Source organism: Chinchilla lanigera, unplaced genomic scaffold (assembly GCF_000276665.1).
Source record: "Chinchilla lanigera isolate Chin_1 unplaced genomic scaffold, ChiLan1.0 scaffold00052, whole genome shotgun sequence".
In the NCBI taxonomy this organism is placed as follows: domain Eukaryota; kingdom Metazoa; phylum Chordata; class Mammalia; order Rodentia; family Chinchillidae; genus Chinchilla; species Chinchilla lanigera.
Genome location: NW_004955453.1, coordinates 2,937,608 through 2,956,596, shown reverse-complemented (window position 1 = coordinate 2,956,596; position 18,989 = coordinate 2,937,608). Strand labels below are relative to the sequence as shown.

At 55.1% G+C, this 18,989-nt stretch overlaps 1 protein-coding gene across 2 annotated transcripts in view; it reads left to right on the top strand.

The window, feature by feature from the left end:
* The window catches only part of Inpp5d (inositol polyphosphate-5-phosphatase, 145kDa), a 98,553-nt gene extending 80,615 nt beyond the window's left edge, over nucleotides 1-17,938 (top strand). The window contains exons 19-27 of one of the 2 annotated variants that reach the window (XM_005395359.2): nucleotides 369-458; nucleotides 2,874-2,987; nucleotides 4,055-4,137; nucleotides 6,357-6,444; nucleotides 7,773-7,922; nucleotides 9,693-9,789; nucleotides 11,008-11,280; nucleotides 14,911-15,466; nucleotides 16,929-17,938. In XM_005395359.2, coding sequence (XP_005395416.1) covers nucleotides 369-458; nucleotides 2,874-2,987; nucleotides 4,055-4,137; nucleotides 6,357-6,444; nucleotides 7,773-7,922; nucleotides 9,693-9,789; nucleotides 11,008-11,280; nucleotides 14,911-15,466; nucleotides 16,929-16,931 — 1,454 coding nt within the window. In that variant the 3' untranslated portion in view covers nucleotides 16,932-17,938. Of the gene's footprint in view, nucleotides 1-368; nucleotides 459-2,873; nucleotides 2,988-4,054; nucleotides 4,138-6,356; nucleotides 6,445-7,772; nucleotides 7,923-9,692; nucleotides 9,790-11,007; nucleotides 11,281-14,910; nucleotides 15,467-16,925 lie in introns of both variants that reach the window. The other variant, XM_005395358.2, reaches the window with a different exon arrangement.
* Nucleotides 17,939-18,989: the final 1,051 nt, after the last annotated feature.

Genomic DNA, 18,989 nt, shown 5'->3' with positions numbered 1-18,989 from the left:
AGGACACTGAGGGCACAGCAGGAGGTTTAGTGAGTTGGGGCTGGAGGAGAAGGAGGGGGTTGGGAAAGAGAGGGCACTGGAGGTTCAGAGTCCTGGGAATCGGGGTGAGCCAGGGACCTCGGTCTCTCACTGTGAACACAGCTGGCGTGTCAGTGGTCCACGTGACACGCTACCCTGAAACCCGGGGTCTTAAAGTACCACCACCCTGTCCTCCCAGCCCCTGGGCACTGCCAGGTGGCAGTCCTTGGGAGGTGACCCCGACTCAGCTGCCCACGCCTGCCTTCGCTGGTCTCGGGTTCCCGACTGCTGGTGTCACCTGTCCACAGCTTGACCGCAGGCCTCCTCCTCCTCCCCTCCCTCCCATGCAGGCAGCACCAGCGACATCATGACAAGTGACCACAGCCCTGTGTTTGCCACGTTTGAGGCAGGGGTCACCTCCCAGTTCGTCTCCAAGAACGGTAAGCTGTGGCCTGGGACTGGTCTCTGCTCTCCTCGGAGAAAGGAGCCTGGGCGCTCAGTTCTGGCTGCAGCCAGCCATGGTCCGCGTGGGCTGAGGCCGACTCTCCCGCCAAGCCCAGAGCCAGCCAGCCGATCGGGCTCCTGGCGTGCGGGCCGCGTCGCCGTTTCAGTCTGGAGAGCTGTGTCTGGCAGATACGCCGACCTACTGCAAACTCAGTGTGCTGTAGTGTGAAAGACCGCACGAATCGGTGTCCACCAGAGGGTGGCCTGCACACCCAAGGTGGGGGACAGGGACGGTCGTTGATTACTGACACTTTTGTTCCAATATATTTTATTTCATTTTTTGTTTGTTTGTTTTGGTTTTTTTCCAGTACTGGGAATCGAGCTCATGACCTTGCGCTTGCCAGGCAGGCACTGTGCCACTGAGCTAAATCCCCAGCCCCTTTATTTTATTTTTCATTTATTTATTTTTTATTTATTTATTTTTGGTCTTTTTGAGACAGAGTCTCACTGTGCAGTTCAGGCTGCTCTTGAGCTCACTTTGTAACCCAGGCTGGTCCCGAACTCGCAACGATCCTCCTGCCTCAGCCTCCCAAGGATTACAGGCGTGCACCACCATGCCCAGCTTCCCAATATATTTTAAACTGATCTCTTTGGGGAAGACAAGTACTTTAGCTTTCCATTTAATAGTGTGGTATACTTTATTTAATTACATTTATGCTTTCAAATTGTGTCTATTTAAAGAAAACATTAAGTAGACATTAGTGTGGATGCGTGGTGCTGGAGATGTTAGAAATTGTGGAAGTCCAGGTGTGGGCGGCTGAGTCTTGGAAAACACTAGAGTTTTGTTTGTTTTTAGTTTTTTGTTTCTTTTGGGTTTTTTTGTTGTTGTTTAAGGCAAGGTCTTGCTATGTAGCTCAGCACGGTCTTGAACTCACTGCATAGCCCAGGCTGGCCTTGCATGCTCAGTGATCCTCCTGCCGGTTCTGGGATCACAGGTGTGCACCACCACGCCCAGTTCCAGAAACACTAGATTCTCGGGCAGTCTTTCAAGCTGTCCAGCCCTGGTCATCAGGTCGCCCTTGTCCCAGCAGGGGCTGGGCAGTCCCTGTCATGCATCCATCCGGCCCTCAGCCTTAGGAGCCAGGGCTGTCTTATCACCTCTGCTCACTCCCTATATCTGTACAGCAAACAGTTTGGGCTCATTTAGGAGGGCTGCAGATGGACAGCCCAAATCCAGCCAGACGGAGGCTGGCCTTCTCACTCTGTCCTGTGTCCTGAGGGTGAGGCTGGGACACTGTCTTTCTGGAGTGCTGTTCATCCACTGTCGGGTCTGGTACCCGAAGCCCCAACAACATGCCCTCCCTTCACCCCATCTTGACGTTGCTCGGAGGTTATGTCTCCTTTCTAGCTTCTACTACTGCCTTTCCAGAACCTTCTAGAACTCTCCAGAACCTTCCAGAAATTAGCCTTTAGTTTCCTTCTCATCCCTGCCCCACCATCTCCTCTTTGAGTTCCTACAGCCTCTATGGGGTGGCCCGTGTCACCTCCCTCGTCACTGGTGACATCCATTTCAGGCTCAAAGATCCTGATCCCTTGGATGGGGCTTGGATTGAGTATCTACCTAAGGGAAGCTGGCCCGGGTGCTATGGAGCTTAGAAGGATAAAGGGAAGGACAGACGGGCGGTGGGGATGAAAGGAAAGATTTGTTCTTGCTCCCAAGTCGCTCAGAATTTACAGGAAAGGAAAGAATGTTTAAAGCCAGCTTAAGGACGATAGTGAAAGCACCGTCAAAGTCCACAGTCACAAGTTCACTGTGTGCTACAGACAGATCAGAGGCCAGGGTGAGGACTGGGGTCACTGCTTCAGCGAGAAAGAGCAGATGGAAATCGTGTGCAGTGTCCCACACACTCATGATCCTAGTACTCAGGAGGCTGAGGCAGGAGGATCATTGCAGTTTGAGCTCAAAGCCAGCCTGGACTCCCCAGCAAGACTGTCTCAAAAAAAGCAAAACAAAAACGCAGCTGAACAGATTAGGACAGTGAGTATCTGGGCTGTTGTACCAGCTTTCTTTGTCAGACCCAGTGGGCAGACTGTGTAGCGAGGTTAGGGGTTGTCTGAGGCCATAGAGCTTTGGGGACAGTGCTGAGACTAGCTCTCGGCTCCTTGAGCTCTGTTCCCTGTGCTCTGCTCCTGGGTGGCCAGCTCAGGACTGAACAGAGAGGCCGTTGCCGTCATCACAGTGCCTGGCGTGGGTGGGCGGTGGTTCTCCCTGTAGCTTTACTTCAAGGCAGACTTCCTCCCGGACTCTGCCCTTCCTGGGACCCTTGGGGGAAGCAGCCTTGGAGAGGAGCTGGTGGGAAACGCACTACCTTGGCATACTGCGGCTGAACCTCTGTTCCCACCTGCTGCAGGCCCAGGGACCGGGGACAGCCAAGGGCAGATCGAGTTCCTTGCGTGCTATGCCACTCTGAAGACGAAGTCCCAGACCAAGTTCTACCTGGAGTTCCACTCCAGCTGCTTGGAGAGTAAGCGGCCCTGGGTGGGGCAGGCAGGACTCTGCCCCAAGCCCGGCCTTGTTTCTCCTCTCTCTGCAAAGGACTCACAGATGGGCCTCAGTGGGGCCAGAGGACTGGGGCTGCCGTGGAAGGCCCTCTGCTAGGTCTGGGGATGTGAGCAGCCACCGAAGTACTGACCCCTGCATCCCTGTGGGCCCTGGCTCCTCTGCTTACCCCCTCAGCAACCTGTAACCCACTCGAGTTCCCCAAGCTGGGCTGTAACTCGGCCAGTGTCCCGAGCAAAGCTCGCACGCTGTGGGAGCCACCGAGAGCCCTAAACACCCGTTCCAACCTGCCTGCCTAGCCCTGGCCCCCTCATCCGTCAGTCAGGAAGCACTCTTTCTGGGTGACATTTCCAGGCCTATCATCCCAAGCTCTTTCTTGGTTGTCGTTCTCGCTGCATAGTGGAGGGGGAGGTGAGGAATTGACTCCACAAACGGAAGCATAGATGCAATGCTTTCAGAAACCAGAAGTCGTCACCAACCACGATTCTGGCCCCCCGTTTGTCTCTCCTCCGGCTCAGCCCTGGTGACAGAGTGGCCTTTGCCACGAAGTCCCCAAGCCCCAGTGCAGCAAGCTGGGTCAGAGCAGTTCCAGAAAGGATGAGGATTTTTTCTGCGGGTGTTTTTAATAAACTATAGAGACATTTGCATACATTTCTATGGAAACGGCATATTAGGAAGCTTAAATTAGAATTTCAAAAGGCTGCTATCCTGAGTGGCGTGGGACGAGCTGTCATGTTTCCCAATCTTCCTGCCTGGGATGTGATGATTTCTTTGTTGCCTGGTTTATCACACAGGGGAGCTGAAAAGGAGGGGGCATCTCTTTGATTTTCCTAAAAATAATCAGAGCACGTTGGCAAGTGACCATCCCCTGCACAAAACAGGGTCCTCAGCAAGCCCGACTCCTCGATAGCGCGGAGGCCCCCAAGACTGATGAGAAGGGAAACCGCTCCCTGCCGGGGGAGGTGGCCCGGGAGGATCTGCGTGTGGCCCTTGCTCTGTCTTCTGCGAACCGGCCTTCCTGTCCTCACACAGGTTTTGTCAAGAGCCAAGAAGGAGAAAACGAAGAGGGCAGTGAGGGGGAGCTGGTGGTGAAGTTCGGCGAGACGCTTCCCAAGGTAATTCAGAGAGAGAGGATGCTCCCCAGGGAGAAGGCCTCAGGCACCAGGCCAGCAGCCCGGGTGGGAGCAGAGCTGAGACCCTGCCCGGCCGGAGGGAGCTGGACTCCCACAGACTAAATGCAGCAGGGTGGCAGTGACCCTGACATTCCTAAATGGCTCTCAGGTCCTCAGTGAGCATGGACAAGACCTAGCAGTCCCCACATAATCACCTGATTTTACAAAGAGAATGATAGTGGGGGGGGGTGTGGTGGCGCATACCTGTAATTCCAGCACTTGGGAGGCTGAGGCAGGAGGGTTGCTATGAGTTCAAGGCCAGCCTGAACTACGTGGTGAGACCCTGTCTCAAGAAAATCCAAAAATAAATAAATAAGCAGGTAGCCCTAAGGTGCAGAACAAGAGGCTCATTTAGGGTCACACATCCATAGTGGCAGACCCAGGGCTCAGTCTCAAATACACCCAGTTCCCCTTTGTTTTCTTTCTTTGAAGTCTACCTGGTAAAATGTACTATTCTGATAACAGAACTTTATCTTCTATCAGTCCATGTTCACAGTGCATGAGGACCACATCCTCGTGGGGTGCTGGCACCTGCACATCACACACCCTCATTCCTTCCCACGTCCGCTGCCTGGCCCCCTTGCTTCCTCTCCTGTTCAGGGCTGGCCCACGGCTTCACCTAAGGACGTACAGAGGAGCCGCAATGCCTGCCTGAGCCCTGTGAACATGGGGAGCACTTGACACGGCCGCGACCCTCGTGACCCAGGGCGGGCCTGCAACTGCACAGGCCTCCTTAGTGGGAATAGAAAGCTGTTTTCTGGGGCTGGGGATTTAGCTCAGTGGCACAGCGCCTGCCTGGCAAGCACAAGGTCATGAGTTCGATTCCTGGTACCAGAAAAAACAAAACAAAACAAAAAAAAAAAAACAAGAAAGCTGTTTTCTGTATAAACAGCTTTATACAGAAAAATGCTTCCGTGCCCAAACTGCTGTTGTGACCCTGAGGGACGGGAGGTGCTCCAGGTGTTAGTGTGGGTGCACGGTGAGCGGCCCTGGCTTCTTTCTCAGATCACTGGGGGGAGCCCAAAGAAGAGGCATCCAGGAGAAAGGGCTGCCCTAGAAGATGCCCTCAGAGGGGACGTCACGGGCAGGTTCCAGGGGCCTGGGCCTGCCATGCCACTGTTAACCACTGATGGGAGCAGCTCTGGGCCACAGAAGGAGGCCCTGTCACCTCGGGAGCAGAGGACACGCCTGAGCCGTGGTTGCTCCTAATTTGGGTGAATTCCCTTTACTCAGGGGCCCATTGCAATTTCCAGTTATTTTTCTGGAACCTTCTCAAGAGAGAATAGGGAGTCCATGTCGATATTCAATGTGGTGCCCAGAGCCTACTTTTGGTGCCTGAAAGGGAAGGGAAGGGAAGGGACAGCCTGAGCCGCTGACCTTTTTATTTTGGCCCTTTTTGGTGGTGTCATTGTGAGGAGGGTCCTGAAGTTGAGAGAAACACGTAAATTCCAGCTGAGCATAGGAGCTAATGCGGTGCTACCTGTCCCTGAGCTAGCCACAGGCCCTACAGGTCTGCATCAACCAGCAAAACCTGGCCTCAACCAGCTGAGCCAGACCAGCAGGCACTCCGGAGGCCAGCAGTGCCTGGCTCTGAGCGATTTTTGCATCTGGAAGTTGAGGCCAGGGCTAGAAGTCAGAGTCTGGCAGTCGTGCCTTGAACCGCACCCGCAGCAACCTGTAGCACGCTGCAGACCCAGCTGGGAGGGCCCTGTGTGACGGGGACACTGGCCTCATCCTCATCCTTCAGGAGGACCTGAAGGGAAGAAAGGCACCTTCCTGGGGGAGCCTGGGGCAGTGGGGTGCACAGCCCATTCCAGATCTGGCTGTGGACCCTGCAGAGGTGGGAAGGAAGGGAGAACCAGTGGGCGTGGAGCCATTTGGGGTCAGCCTTGTCTCTGGGGCTTGGGAGCTCAGCCCAGCTTAGGACGCCTGGGTCACAGGTGGTAGGGGGTGGGGATGAGAAGAAAGTTAAGCGCTGCCCGGTAGGCTGGGCCTAGGTTCCTAAGCGTGCTCTCAGACCCAGGGAGTTGAGACTTGAACCCGGTTAATGACAGCATCTTCAGCCCCATTTTCCTACTTGTGCTCCACGGCCACCTGTCCACCCACCAGTTCCCTCGCCTGCCCCCACCTGTGGGCACTAATCCCGTGCCCTCTCCCTGCAGTTGAAGCCCATCATCTCTGACCCCGAGTACCTGCTGGACCAGCACATCCTGATTAGCATTAAGTCCTCTGACAGTGACGAATCCTACGGTAAGCTAAGCATCCCTGTCCTGTCCCTCCTCGCCTTTCCCTGTCCCGTGGGCTTCTGGGTATAATGGTCCAAAGCCAAGGTCCCTCCCACGTGTGCAGCCTTCCTGGGTGTCCAGTCTATGCACTCTGCAGGTATTACGTGATTTCATCTGATGTGAGTTACTGCCTTAGTCAGCTTTCCCATCCCTGGAACACAACACCCGACACACACAGTGTAAAGGGGAATAGCTTTATTTTGCCTCGCGGGTTCTGTGGGTTCATTCTGGTCAGCGGGCTCTGAGGCAGAAATAGTACAGCAGATAGCCAAGGAGAGCTGCTCACCTCACAGTAGCCAGGACGCAGAGAGAGAAGAGCTGGGGACAAGAACACACCCTTCCAGGTCACAGCCCCAGTGCCGCCTCCAGGCAGGCCCCACCTCCTAACACACTTAGCTACTAAACTGAATGGATGAATCCACAGATGGGTGCAGCACCCCCCCGATCCACTCACCTTACACACACAAACACACACACACACCACACACTACTTTGAGGAATGTGTTAGATCTAAACCTAACACCATTCCCAAATGTGTGGATACAAACCAAAGTGCAGAGGGAACAAATGACTCACCCAGGTCCCAGGAAAATAACTGACTGAGCCCGAAGTTGAGCCTAGTTCTGCCTGTATTGCTGAGTCCAAATCTCAGCCCCCGTACGGAGCTGCAGCCCCTTCCTGTTGGGCAAGGTCGGCTTCCTCTTGATTTTAGAGTTTTTTCTTTGTATGAAAAGAACTCCTCCTCCCTGCCCATCTTGATTTGTCATTTGTTGCATTGTTTCAGCCCTTGGGAAGCTGGTTTCCCCGGCAGCAGCCAGATTAGCATTCAATTCTGTCTGCTGGATTTTCTAGGATTTAACTTTTCTTTTCACAGTGACTAATCCATGGGGTTTAGTTCATTTTGCTGCAAGGTTTGAGGCATCTGCCCCAGATTGCTGCAGCATTGTTCTAAAGGGGCTATGAAATGTGTTGGTCCTTGCCTGGCCATTGTTTTTGTTTGTTTGTTTGTTTGGCTGTTCTTTGCTTAGTTGTTGGTTGGTTGGTTTTTTGAGACAGGATCTCACTATGCAGCCCATGAACTCACTATGGAGCCCAGGCTGGCTTCAAACTCAGGGTGATCCTCCTGCCTCAGCCTCCCCTGTGCTGGGATTACAGGCATCTGCCGCCACGACTGGCTGGGCCATTGTTTTGAGGCGCTGTCTGCAGGTGGTAGGGTCCAGTCTCTAAGCTGACGCTCCTGTTCCTCCCACGATGCCTGGATCTCGCCGCTGCTGTCGGCTCTCCTTCCCCCAGGTGAAGGCTGCATCGCCCTTCGGCTGGAGGCCACGGAAACCCAGCTGCCCATCTATACGCCACTCACCCATCATGGAGAGATGACGGGCCACTTCCGGGGGGCCATTAAGCTGCAGACCTCCCAGGGCAAGAAGAGGGAGAGACTGTACGGTAAGTCAGCCTTCCGGCCCCTCCCAGCCTGCAGGTACGTTAGGGACAGATGTGGTTTCTCACAGCCAAGGTTCCAGTGATCTCTCTGCTGTGGTCTCAGGGCACAACCCAGGCAAAAAGGAGCTCAGGTTATCTGACTCATCCTGTCCTGATTGATAACTTTCTCTAAGCCAGGTGTAGTGGCACACACCTGTAATCCCAGCTCTCTGGGAGGCCGAGGCAGGAGGATCACAAGTTCAGCCCCAGTCTGGGTGACTTAGCAAGACTGTGTCTCAAAAAAAAAAAAATAAAGGTAGGGTGGGATTGGGTGGCTGAGGGTTGGACAACCCCAGTACTATTTTTTAAAAATTGCCTTCCAGTGCACTGTCACCCACCATTTACACCCAGAAGTCCCCACCCTTGACCTTACACATTTGTTTCGTTTTTCCCCTATCCCGCCCCAGCTGCCTTCAAAACAGCAGCATCCCCAAATCTGTCCCCCAGCGGGGCACCTTCTGAACTTGACCTGAAATCTTTATGTCCTCTTAAACGCCACTTCCTTACTTCGGCTGGCTGCTGAGAAGCTCCATTTATTGCTCCCAGAACATGACACCAGAGCTAGAGATGTAGCTCAGGGGTAGAGAACTTGCCTTGAGTGCAGGAGGCCCTGGGTTCAGTCCTCAGCAATGCACACTCTTGCACACGCACACACGCATGAACACACACCAAGGCAGCCACGTTCCCTAGCAGTCACGATGACTGTTTCGTTGCCCTCTGTGAAACACCAGCCCGGAGTGTCATCCGCCAGCAATGCTCAGAGGAGACCGTGCTGATCTAAGCCTCAGATAAAAGTTGTCCCCGCTGTGTTGTAAAGACCCTGCTAACACAGGAGAACACAGTGTGCTGAGATGTGAATTTGTCATTTTCTTCTGTGCCTGTGTCCAAGCTTTGAAACTTGCAAATTAACACTGGTACTTCCCATTAAACAGTTGATTTTCTTTTTCTTTCCTTTTCCCCTTCACTGTAACCCCTGTTAAGCACTGAAATAACAATGCCTAAAGTGAACTGGACATCAATAAAGACATGGTAACGTGCAAAGTGATCATCTCACACGTCACCTCACTTATGTCTCACAGCAGCCCTGTGTTATTGTCCATGTTTGATAAAAAGGGAAACTGAGGCACACAAAGACTAAGTGACTGGCTGCAAGTTATGTTCCTAGTCAGTGGCCAGCCAAGATGAGCGTGCAGGTGCATGCAGTGCTACCCAGGGTGCTGTCTCTATGGATCTGGTTCCTCTTTGCCCTGAGAGAGCTCCTTTCTCCAGCAGCACACAGTGGGTTGGAGTGATGGGGCTTGGCTCCTTGGCAGCCACAAGCCAGAGTTGGAAATAAAGACAGGGGTTCCAGTTCCCCTTAAAACCCCTGCACAGGTTGGCCCTGAGTACCAAATGCTGTTTTTGGAGCCACTGTTGACCTTTGTTTTGTTCTAATCTGATAAGCAATTTATCTGTGTTGTCCTTGCTAAAATCAAGTTAGGGCTGTCACATAAAATAACAACTGTGTCACACATGCCAGTTCTGCTCTTTCTGGAACCATGGCAGGCCTAACTAATCAATCACCAAATACCTGAAGCATGGCAGGCACAACTAATCAATTACTGAATGGAGGCCTTAGGCTTTTGCTTAAAACACTTCCCCAAGTAGCCATAATTTCTCATCCACCTTGCCATCCCTGGACCCAAACTCCAGAGCTGGGCCCTCATGTGTTGTTTCCTGGCCCTTGCCTTCCAGACTTCGTGAAGACAGAGCGGGATGAGCCCAGTGGGCCAAAGGGCCTGAAGAACCTCAGCAGCCAGGACCCCATGAAGCAGTGGGAGCCTGCTGGCAGGTAAGGCAGGACCTGGGGACTTGTCGCACACTAGCTCAGCCATGCAGAGCAGGGCCCAGGACAAACAGAAGTCAGAGGAGGGAGGCTCCTGCCCAGCCCAGGAGGGTTCTCTCTGCCCTTGGCTCCAGTCTTCAGACCACAGATCCGCTTCTCTGGAAAGGTCCCTGTGGCAGTGAGGAAGCCTGGGAGATTTCCGTGTAGGGAGGCTCTGTTCCGCTCAGCCAGCGTTTGCTGAGCACCTGCTGGGTTGGGTGCTGGAGAAAACAAGGCAAGTTAGGTGCAGACCCCACCTTGGGAACTCGCTGTGCACCACGTGGGAGGGTGTGCGGTCCAGGAGGAAGCGGCTGCAGAGATGCTGGGGGGTCCAAGGTCACAGTGGTAGCTGTGTCTCTTGTGAGACCAGGGATCTCAGCAGCCAGGAGTCCTTGGGCTCCCGATACTGATGGGAAACACACCCAGGTTGCTCTTGAGAGAGACAGAACCGGGAGTAACCCGGACATTAGAGTCCATGGTACAAGAGGGCTGCAGTCCCCAGTAACAGGGTCATAGCTGGGCGTGGTGGCCTATAATCCCAGCATTTGGGAGGCTGAGGCAGGAGGACCATCAGGAGTTCAAGGCCAGCCTGGGCTACATAGTGAGACCCTACCTCAAAAAACAAAATAAGAGGATCGCGTCAGGTTGCTGACGTCTTGAGTTCCCGAGTCAAGGCAGCGAGGGCCTGGTCCCTGTGCTTGCTCACTGTGGAGGGCCCGGGACGGGCCCTGGCACCCACAGGCTGCCACCCCAGCAGCTCTCGCAGCCCTTTGCTGGGTCCACTTCCCGCTGCCGATGGTCCCAGCCTCGAGCCCCGAGGTGTTTCCCGTCAGCCTCCTTCCCGTATCCTCTCGCGCATCTGAGCTCTGGTGTCTGCCAGGCTGCCGGTTGCCCAGGGGAGTCCTTTTCATTTTGAGTAGAATGAGGGCGCGGCTGTGGCCCACGCAGGCCCTGGTGTCGGGGAGGTGGGCTGCGCGGGGGCCCTGGAGAGCTGCAGAGGGGTCCCTGGGACACAGGAGGTCGTTGCTGATGCCAGGCCGTGTGCGGGGTCGCTGCGGGATCTCCTCGCCCAGGTCTGAGCTGTTCCCTCCAGTTCTAAGCCAAGGGGCCGAGGGACACCCGAGGGCGCCGTCCCCAGGCCGGTGAGAGGATGAGCCCTGACCCGTGTCTCTGTCTTCCCTGCAGGCCCACTCCGTGCGGCGCCCTGGGCCTCAACGACGTCATGAATCCCAGCTACATTACCTTTGGGCAGCCCACGCGCGTGAAGCTGACCATGTCCCCGTCGCTGGACCAGCCGCTTCCAGCCTGGAGCTATGACCCGCTGCCCAAGGACTCTTCCCTGGGGCCGGGGAGAGGGGACAGCCCTCCCACCCCACCCTCGCAGGCGCCACTGTCGCCCAAGAAGTTCAACTCTGTCGCAGCGAACAGGGGCACCTGCCCCAGGGCACAGGAGTCTAGGTAAGCATCCTGTCGCTCGGCCTGCCGGGTCCGCCCTAGCATGGCCTTCGGAGGGCAGGGTCTTTGGAAAGACCCTGAAGCCAGTGTGTAAGGAGAAATGTTGCTGGGTACGGCGACGCTCCTGTCATCCCAGCACTCGGGAGGCTGAGGCAGGGGGATCACCATGAGTTCGAGGCCAGCCTGGAGTGAGCCCTGGAGTCACAAAATGCTATGTCCTGCCCTGCCCCACTGCCGTGTTCTAGCCGGGCAGTGCTGTGCACTTTTAAAAGGTGCTGATAGGAATGTTTGAAGATACTGCCAAGCAAAGCAACTGCCTATGAAAATTACATTTGCTGAAAATTGCTTTTCTGGACCCAGTGAAGCCTCAGGCATCGCCCGGCCCCTGCATGGCCCTCAGGTGGGGGCGGGGTTCCCATCCCTGCCAGCCCAGGGCCGCTTGTTTCCCAGCTTGGAGGGGCTCCGTTCCCACATGTGACTCAGTCTCTGCAGGCGTTGGGGGCAGGAAGCTTAGCCCGGGCGGGGCGTCCTACCACCTTCCTGAGCCCAGGTCCCAGTGATACAAGGCGTGCAAAGCAGCACACGCATTGTCTCGACCCCGGGGGCTGCTAGGCTGCTTTATCGTTTGTTTTAGGTGTACTTGGCATTAAACCCAGGGCCTTCACTGAGCTACAACCCCTTCCCCTTGGAATTTTTTTTTTTTGAGACAGGGTCGTGCTAAATTGTGACGTTGGGCAGGCTAGGCTCAAACTTGCAATCCTCCTGCCTCAGCCTCTTTACTGTTTTACAGTGATGTTGGGCATTTGCTGTGGGCCCTCTGCCTAACGCTGTGTTTTCCCTTTTTTCTCCTTGGAGTCCTCAGTGATGTTTCCGAAGCCACCGTCCTCTGGCCTTTCGAGCTCAGCATGCCCCTGCCGGTGTGGCTGAGGCTTCTCAGGCTGGAGACACAGGCAGTTTTGTTCCTGAAGCCCTTCCCTTTGGCAGATGAAGGGATGGCAGGGCCGGCTGGGATACTGAGGACGACCCCTGGCTCAGTGCAGCTAGACCACTTCTGGTTGTCACAATTTCTTGGGAATAGTTGAGAAACTCTGATCATTCTCAAAGAAACGTAGGAGAAGGAGAAAACAGCCTCAGTTTGCTTCACAACAAAAACAAGGAGGCCGGGTATGGTGGTGACACTTGTGATCCCAGTATTCTGGAAACTGAGGCAGGAGGATCTCTGTGAGTTCAGCCTGGGTTATGTAGTAAGTGCAAGGGCAGCCCGGCCTACATAGTGAGACCCTGTCTCAAAAAACCAACAAAACCAAAATTAAAAAAAAGCAAAACTAGAAATGTTGAGGCCTCCGACAGACTGGAAGGCCTCCCCCTCCCCACCTAGCTGGACCCTCAAGACCTCTGCCATGGCCGGAGAGGACCCAGGGCCACGATCTGAAGTTCTCAGATACAGGAAGAGGCAGAGGAGATGCAGGAGCACCCACATCGCCCCCTCAAGTGGGGACATGGGAGGAGGGTCCCCGAGAGCGGGGCAGGGCAGGACATAGATTTTGTGACTCCAGGGCTCACTCCAGGCTGGCCTTGACCTCATGGTGATCCCCCTGCCTCAGCCTCCCGAGTGCTGGGGTGACAGGAGTGTCGCCGTACCCAGCAACATTTCTCCTTACACACGGGCTTCAGGGTCTTTCCAAAGTGCAGTGGCCCTGCCCCCGAGCCGTCTCCCCGACATCCCCAAGTCTGCTGTCACTGGCAACGGTTTGAGGAGGACACCCTCCTGGCCCCCAGAGCCCACAGCTGCACCCCAAGGAGCCGATGGGCCCTGGCTGCACAGGAGCGGAGGCCGTGCGTCCCCCGCAGGATGGGTCCACAGCGCAGACACTCCCATCAGTCAGCAGAACGCTGTCCTCGGCCAACAGGAAAAGGTGCCCCACTCCTCATCCCCACGAGCGAGCCACATGGCAGGAAGTAAGGGCAGTGACGACTCAGAGAGCAGCAAAGGCAGCTTCCGCCCCTTGTTATGACCAACGGTTCTTCTCTGCCCACAAGTCCCATGCACCGGTCTCTTCCCCTAGCTTTGTCCCCGTGCCTGTGTCTGTCGGTGTCCCCTCTGGCTTTTGTCTCAACTGCTGCACTGTTCGCTGCTTCCAGTGATGAGTTCTGTGACAAAGGAATCCCTTCCAGGAAGGGGACTTTGTAACACTGGGAAGAAGCCAGTCAAGCCAATAGCACAGCAGTGCAGGCCTGGAGGCTGAGGCAGGAGGATTGCAAGTTTGAGGGTAACTTATGAAACCTTGTCTCAAAATTTAAAGGCGGTAGGGGTACTAGGGATACAGCTCAGCGCACCTTGGGCTCAATCTCCAGTACTACAAAACAAACAAACTGAGTTAATCCAGATATAGGCCAGCAGGGCACAGGTTTGGTTTGTTTTGTTCTTGGGTACATGGCAGCTTCCTACAAATCTGGAGGACGGAGCATCTTGAGACCCTCATGAAACACACAGGGTCACAGAAGAAGCCACATGGTCCCTTGGACCCCTGAAATGCTCCCATTCCTCTTAGCAGCCATGGGGGTGGGGCGCTCAGGGTGGAATTGCTAGAGAGGGCAGAGGGGAGACTGTAGGGACCTGGGGCAGGCCGGCCCTGATCTGCTGCAGGGACAGGAGGGCAGCTCATCTGCTGAGGGTGGGGCTGGGATTAGGGGTGGCGGTGAGTTTGTGCCTCCCCTTCTACGAAGGGGCTAAGTCCCTCTTGCTTCTGGGTTCAAGGTCAGGACTGAGGTTGCTGGCGAGGATGGCCATCTTATTTATTTATTATTCATCTTATTTATGGCCATCTCTCATCTTATTTATTACTTTTTTATCAACGTCATGAGTGTAGAACATAAAATGAACCATTTCAAAATGAACAATTTGGTGGTGTTTGGTACATTCACAGTGTTATTGCAGCTGCCACCTCTAGCTGTTTCCAAAACATCTTTCAGATCCAATCACTTTAACTTCTGGTTTTTGCTTTTGGAAAGAGTCTCACTATGTAGTTCAGGCTGGCCTGAAACTTACAACAATTGTCCTGTCTCAGCCTCCTGAATGCTGGGATTACAGGTCTCTGCCATCACACCTGACTCAAATCCAATTTTTTTTTTTTTTTTTTGTCTTTTTTTGAGATAGGGTCTCACTGTGCAGTTTAGGCTGGCCTCAAACTCACAAGGATCGGGGCTGGGGATTTAGCTCAGCGGCAAAGTGCCTGCCTGGCAAGTGCAAGGTCGTGAGTTCGGTTCCTGGTACTGGAGAAAAACCAAAAAAAAAAAAAAAAACTCGCAAGGATCCTCCTGCCTCAGCCTCCCGAGTGCTGGGATTTCAGGGGTGCACCACCACGCCCAGCTCTATGTTTTTATTTTTAATATTTTTGAGACACAGATAGCACTAACTTGCTGAGGCTGGCCTAGAACTTGCAGTCCTCCTGCCACCGCCTTCCCAGTAGTTGGTATTACGCAGGTCAGTAGTCGGTATTGTGCTGGACTGGTTCCAAAACAGCTTTCATCACGCTGGACAAAAGCCCAGTCCCAGGAAGCAGCCACTCGGTGCCCCCCAGCCCCTGTGCGGTAGGCCCTGTGCCCACTCCTGTCTCCTCCCCTCGGTGCTAGGCCCGGCGAGCTGGGGAAGGGTGCATCCGAAACCCCGCAGGAGGACCTGCCACTGAGCAAGCCGGAGATGTTCGAGAACCCGCTGTACGGCTCTGTGAGCGCCTTCCCCAAGCTGGTCCCCAGGAAAGAGCAGGAGTCCCCCAAGATGCTGCGGAAGGAGCCCCCACCCTGCCCAGAGTCGGAGGCCGAGGGCAGCAAGGGCACAAGCAAGCCAGCGCCCACGCCCTTCCTCAGCCCTGCGCCCCGCCTCCGCTCCTTCACCTGCTCGGCCTCCCCCGAGGGCAGGGCCGCCAGCGGGGACCGGGGCCAGGGTAAGCCCAAGGCCCCCGCCGGCTCCCAGGCCCCGGTGCCGGCCAAGAGGCCCATCAAGCCGTCCCGGTCCGAGGTGAGCCAGCAGACGCCCACCCCTGCGCCCCGGCCGCCCCTGCCAGCCAAGAGCCCGGCTGTCCTGCAGCTGCAGCACGCCAAGAGCCGTGATTACCGCGACAACTGCGAGCTCCCGCACCACGGCAAGCACCGGCCTGAGGAGGGGCTGCTGGGCAGGACGGCCATGCAGGTGAGCTCGGCCCCCGTGAGTGCATGTGTGTGCATGACCGTGTGTGCACATCTGTGTGCGTGTGTGCCTGCGTGCCTGTGCTCATCCCGGAGGCCGCTCTGTGAGGAAGAGCTAGAGGCGGAATCTGAACCCAGGCCTGTCCTTGCCCATGTTCCTGACCCTGCACTGCCTCTACGGAAACTGTTGAAAGGGACCAGAACGCACTGTGCGTGAGTCCCATCCCCCGGCAGGCCCGGAGGGGCGTAAAGAGGAGCCTGCGCCCCTTGCAGTTCACTGTTACGCTTCGTGTTAGCAGTATGTTGAAAACATCCTGGTACGTAGAGACTTAGATGCAGTGTCCCCTTCCTTCCTTTCTTGTAAAGTAGATTTCTTTCGGAGCAAAACTGCGTGATTGAAAACAGGCTGGGAGCTGGGGCACATGCTTAGTGTGTGTAAGTCTCTACATCCGATCCCCAACACCAATAAATAAATAAACTAATTAAGTAAGGAATTTAAAAACCAGAGTTGGGGACAAGTGTATTAGATCTGATTCCTAACTCTCCTAGTTTCTGGCTTTGTGCCCGAGGCTGCATTTATGCATCTGTAGAATGGGGCTATTAATGGTATCTGTCTTATAGATTTATAGAGAAAATTGAACTGTGCTCTGTGGTATTATGTATTATTTCTCTGGGGTTTCCGGGGAATTTTTTGTTAGTTAGTTTTTTGTTTCTTTTTTTTTTTGAGACAGGGTCTCACTATGCTGGCCTTGGACTCACTGTGTAGCCCAGGCTGCTCTCAAATTCTCAGCCATCTTCTCACCTCAGCCTCCTGAGTACTAGGATGATAGAATTCATGTTTATGAGAATAAGTGGCCTGATCAAAAACATGGTGAATGTTTAAAAATAAAATTATTACAATAAAAGACACATTGCCATTAATGTCCCTCAAAATACTTCACTTGCTTTGAACAAGTGGCTTGGCGAGGTGTGATCAGAAATGCAGTGAATGCTGCTTCCAAGCGCCGTCCAACAGAAAGGGAGGTTCCTACAAACACGATGCTGTGTCCTTCTCCACCTTATTTGCTGGGTCTGGCACTGTGCAAATCCTGGCTCTTCCCAAAGTCAAGATGACCGTGAAAGGTCAGTGTTCTGAATCGATTCAGAACACCGAGGCAGCCAGGACAGAGCAGCTAAAGACCTTCATGAAAGAGGACTTCCAGAGCGGCTCCAGGAAGTGGCAAGAGTGAAGGGCTAAGGGTGTTTGAAGCAAGTTGGGGGGAATTTTGAGGAGGATGAATACAAATATTTTTACTGTAGTTCAGCATTCTCTGTAGTTTTGATCCCACCATGTGTGTTAAAGGCTCAGAACAGAGCATGCAGGCTCTTTCCATGCCACAGGAAGCTGGCCGTGCCCATGGCGGGCAGGGCCCCAGGGCCATCCCATCAGGCGGGTCCCTGACAGCCCTTCCTTTCTTGTCCAGCAGTGACGCCATGGTGACTTACGGTGACAGGAGCCCAGAGGAGCAGCAGAAGCCTTAGAATCCTCTCCTATGGCCTCCTTCTGGTCCCCTACTCGCTTCCTGTGCAAAGCTTTGTGTTTTTCGGGAAAGGGCCTCGCTTCTGTGTGGCCCGTGGAGTGCGCTGACTGTGACACCGGACAGCCGGCGCCGCTGTTGGAAGGAGGACACACGCTGGACGGCAGCCGCACCCCCGGGTCCCCAGCGTGGCTGTGGTACTTGGGACCCCAGGGTCTTGTTGGAGTCGCCATTTAGAGGAAAAGAACTGAAGTGCCAATTTGGGGGTGGAGATATAAATAATAATAATAATAATATTAATAATAATAGTGGCCACGTGGCAGAGGAGTTGGCCTGTGCCACACACATCACTAACTGCTCTAGGGACATTGTGTGGGGACAGCGTCCAGGGCTGAGGCCCCCGCCAGGCGGAACCACGTGCCCAGGCCCACACATCCTGAGGTTTGGGCGAAGCATTAAGCAGGCTGGCCCTGGCAGCGAGGCGCAGCTGAGGGGACACGGAGAGTGCAAGTGACTCATTCAGGGCACAGGGCTCGGTCCTGGGCCAGCTTCCATGATACACGCTGCTGTAGCCAAGGCCGGGGTCCCACACAGCCACATGGGGAGCAGGGACCTGCCTGAGCGAGAGCAGGAAAGCACTGCAGTTCTAGACAGGCGGTCCGGCCTCACCCTGGGGTTAGGATGTCCAAGGCCCTGCGGGGTCCACACGCTGGGCTCCCATACACTGCTCAAGGCGGCCGGCGCCACCAGGCCCCCGTGGCCCTCCAGCAAGGCTGGGCCTGTCAGTCCCGGGCTCCGTGGCTTTCAGCCCTGTGTCCTTGGTTACGAGGAGAGTAGATTTTGGTGTCTTTTCTCATGTTGCTTCTTGACCTGGAGTGTGTGAGAGCGAGGCAGTGGGTACGCACCATGCGCCGCTGCCCTGCCTGTGTGACCAATAAACTGTGCCTTTCTCACCCGGCTGTGTGGCTGTTCCCCATTTCTGCCCTGCAGAGGAGCAGCTGGGTTGGGGGAGGCCGTTGGGGATGATGGGAGCCCAGCTATGGACAGGGACAAGGGTGTCACCTTTTCCAGACAAGCACCCTGCAGCCACCCAGCATCCGTAAGTGTCCCCTGATACCTGCTGTTTTGCAGCCCCCAAATTTCTTCAGGGTTTTGGAGGTTTTTTGGGTTTTGGGGTTTTTTTGAGACAAGGATTCGCTATGCAGTTCAGGCTGGCCTTGAACTCACAGTGATCCTCCTTCCTCAGCCTCCCCAGTGCTGGGATCACAGTGTGTGCCCCCACGCCCAGTGCCTCTGAGCTTTTGTAAATGCTGATCAAGCCAGGAATGGTGTTCTGCACCTGTAATTCCAGCACTCGGGGGGCTGAGGAAGGAGGATCGTCCCAAATTGGAGGCCAACCTGAGTTACATAGTTCACGGCCAGCTTGGACTGTGTAGTGAAATCCTGTCTCAAGAAAGTGAAATGGTGTTGATCAGTCCATCTCCAGAGAGCATCGTCACATGCCAACCGCGCTCAGGTGCTGGGCTCACAGGTCAGGAGCCCAGCGTCAGGACGGCCTGGTGCTGCTTGCAGGGTGCTGTAGCCCGGCACGGCCGTTCTTGCTGCCTCAGGCTGCTCAGTGGCGGCCACAGAGCAGACCATTCCCTGCTGGCCACAGTGGTGCGTGGGGACCCATGGGGCAGGGCTGGAGCCCCACCCCGAAGCTTGGCTTCTCGCCCTGCACAGGTAGAAGCCACCCCTGCAAGCCAGCACTCTGGTCCTACGAGGAACCCGACCGATAGAACAGGACGAGGGTGGAAGGGGAGCTGGAGACACCCAGGGTCAGGGCACTGATGCCTGCGGCGCCTGGGACACCCTTGCTGCCAGGCTGCCATCCACAGGGACAGCAACGAGCTTAGGTTGAGACGTCCGGGCCCTGCCCTCAGACGCTGCAGGTCCCCGAGGGGAGCAAGCGGCGGGCAGCAGCGTGGGCTGTGCCTGTCGTTCCCTGTCACGCTCACCCTGAGTGCA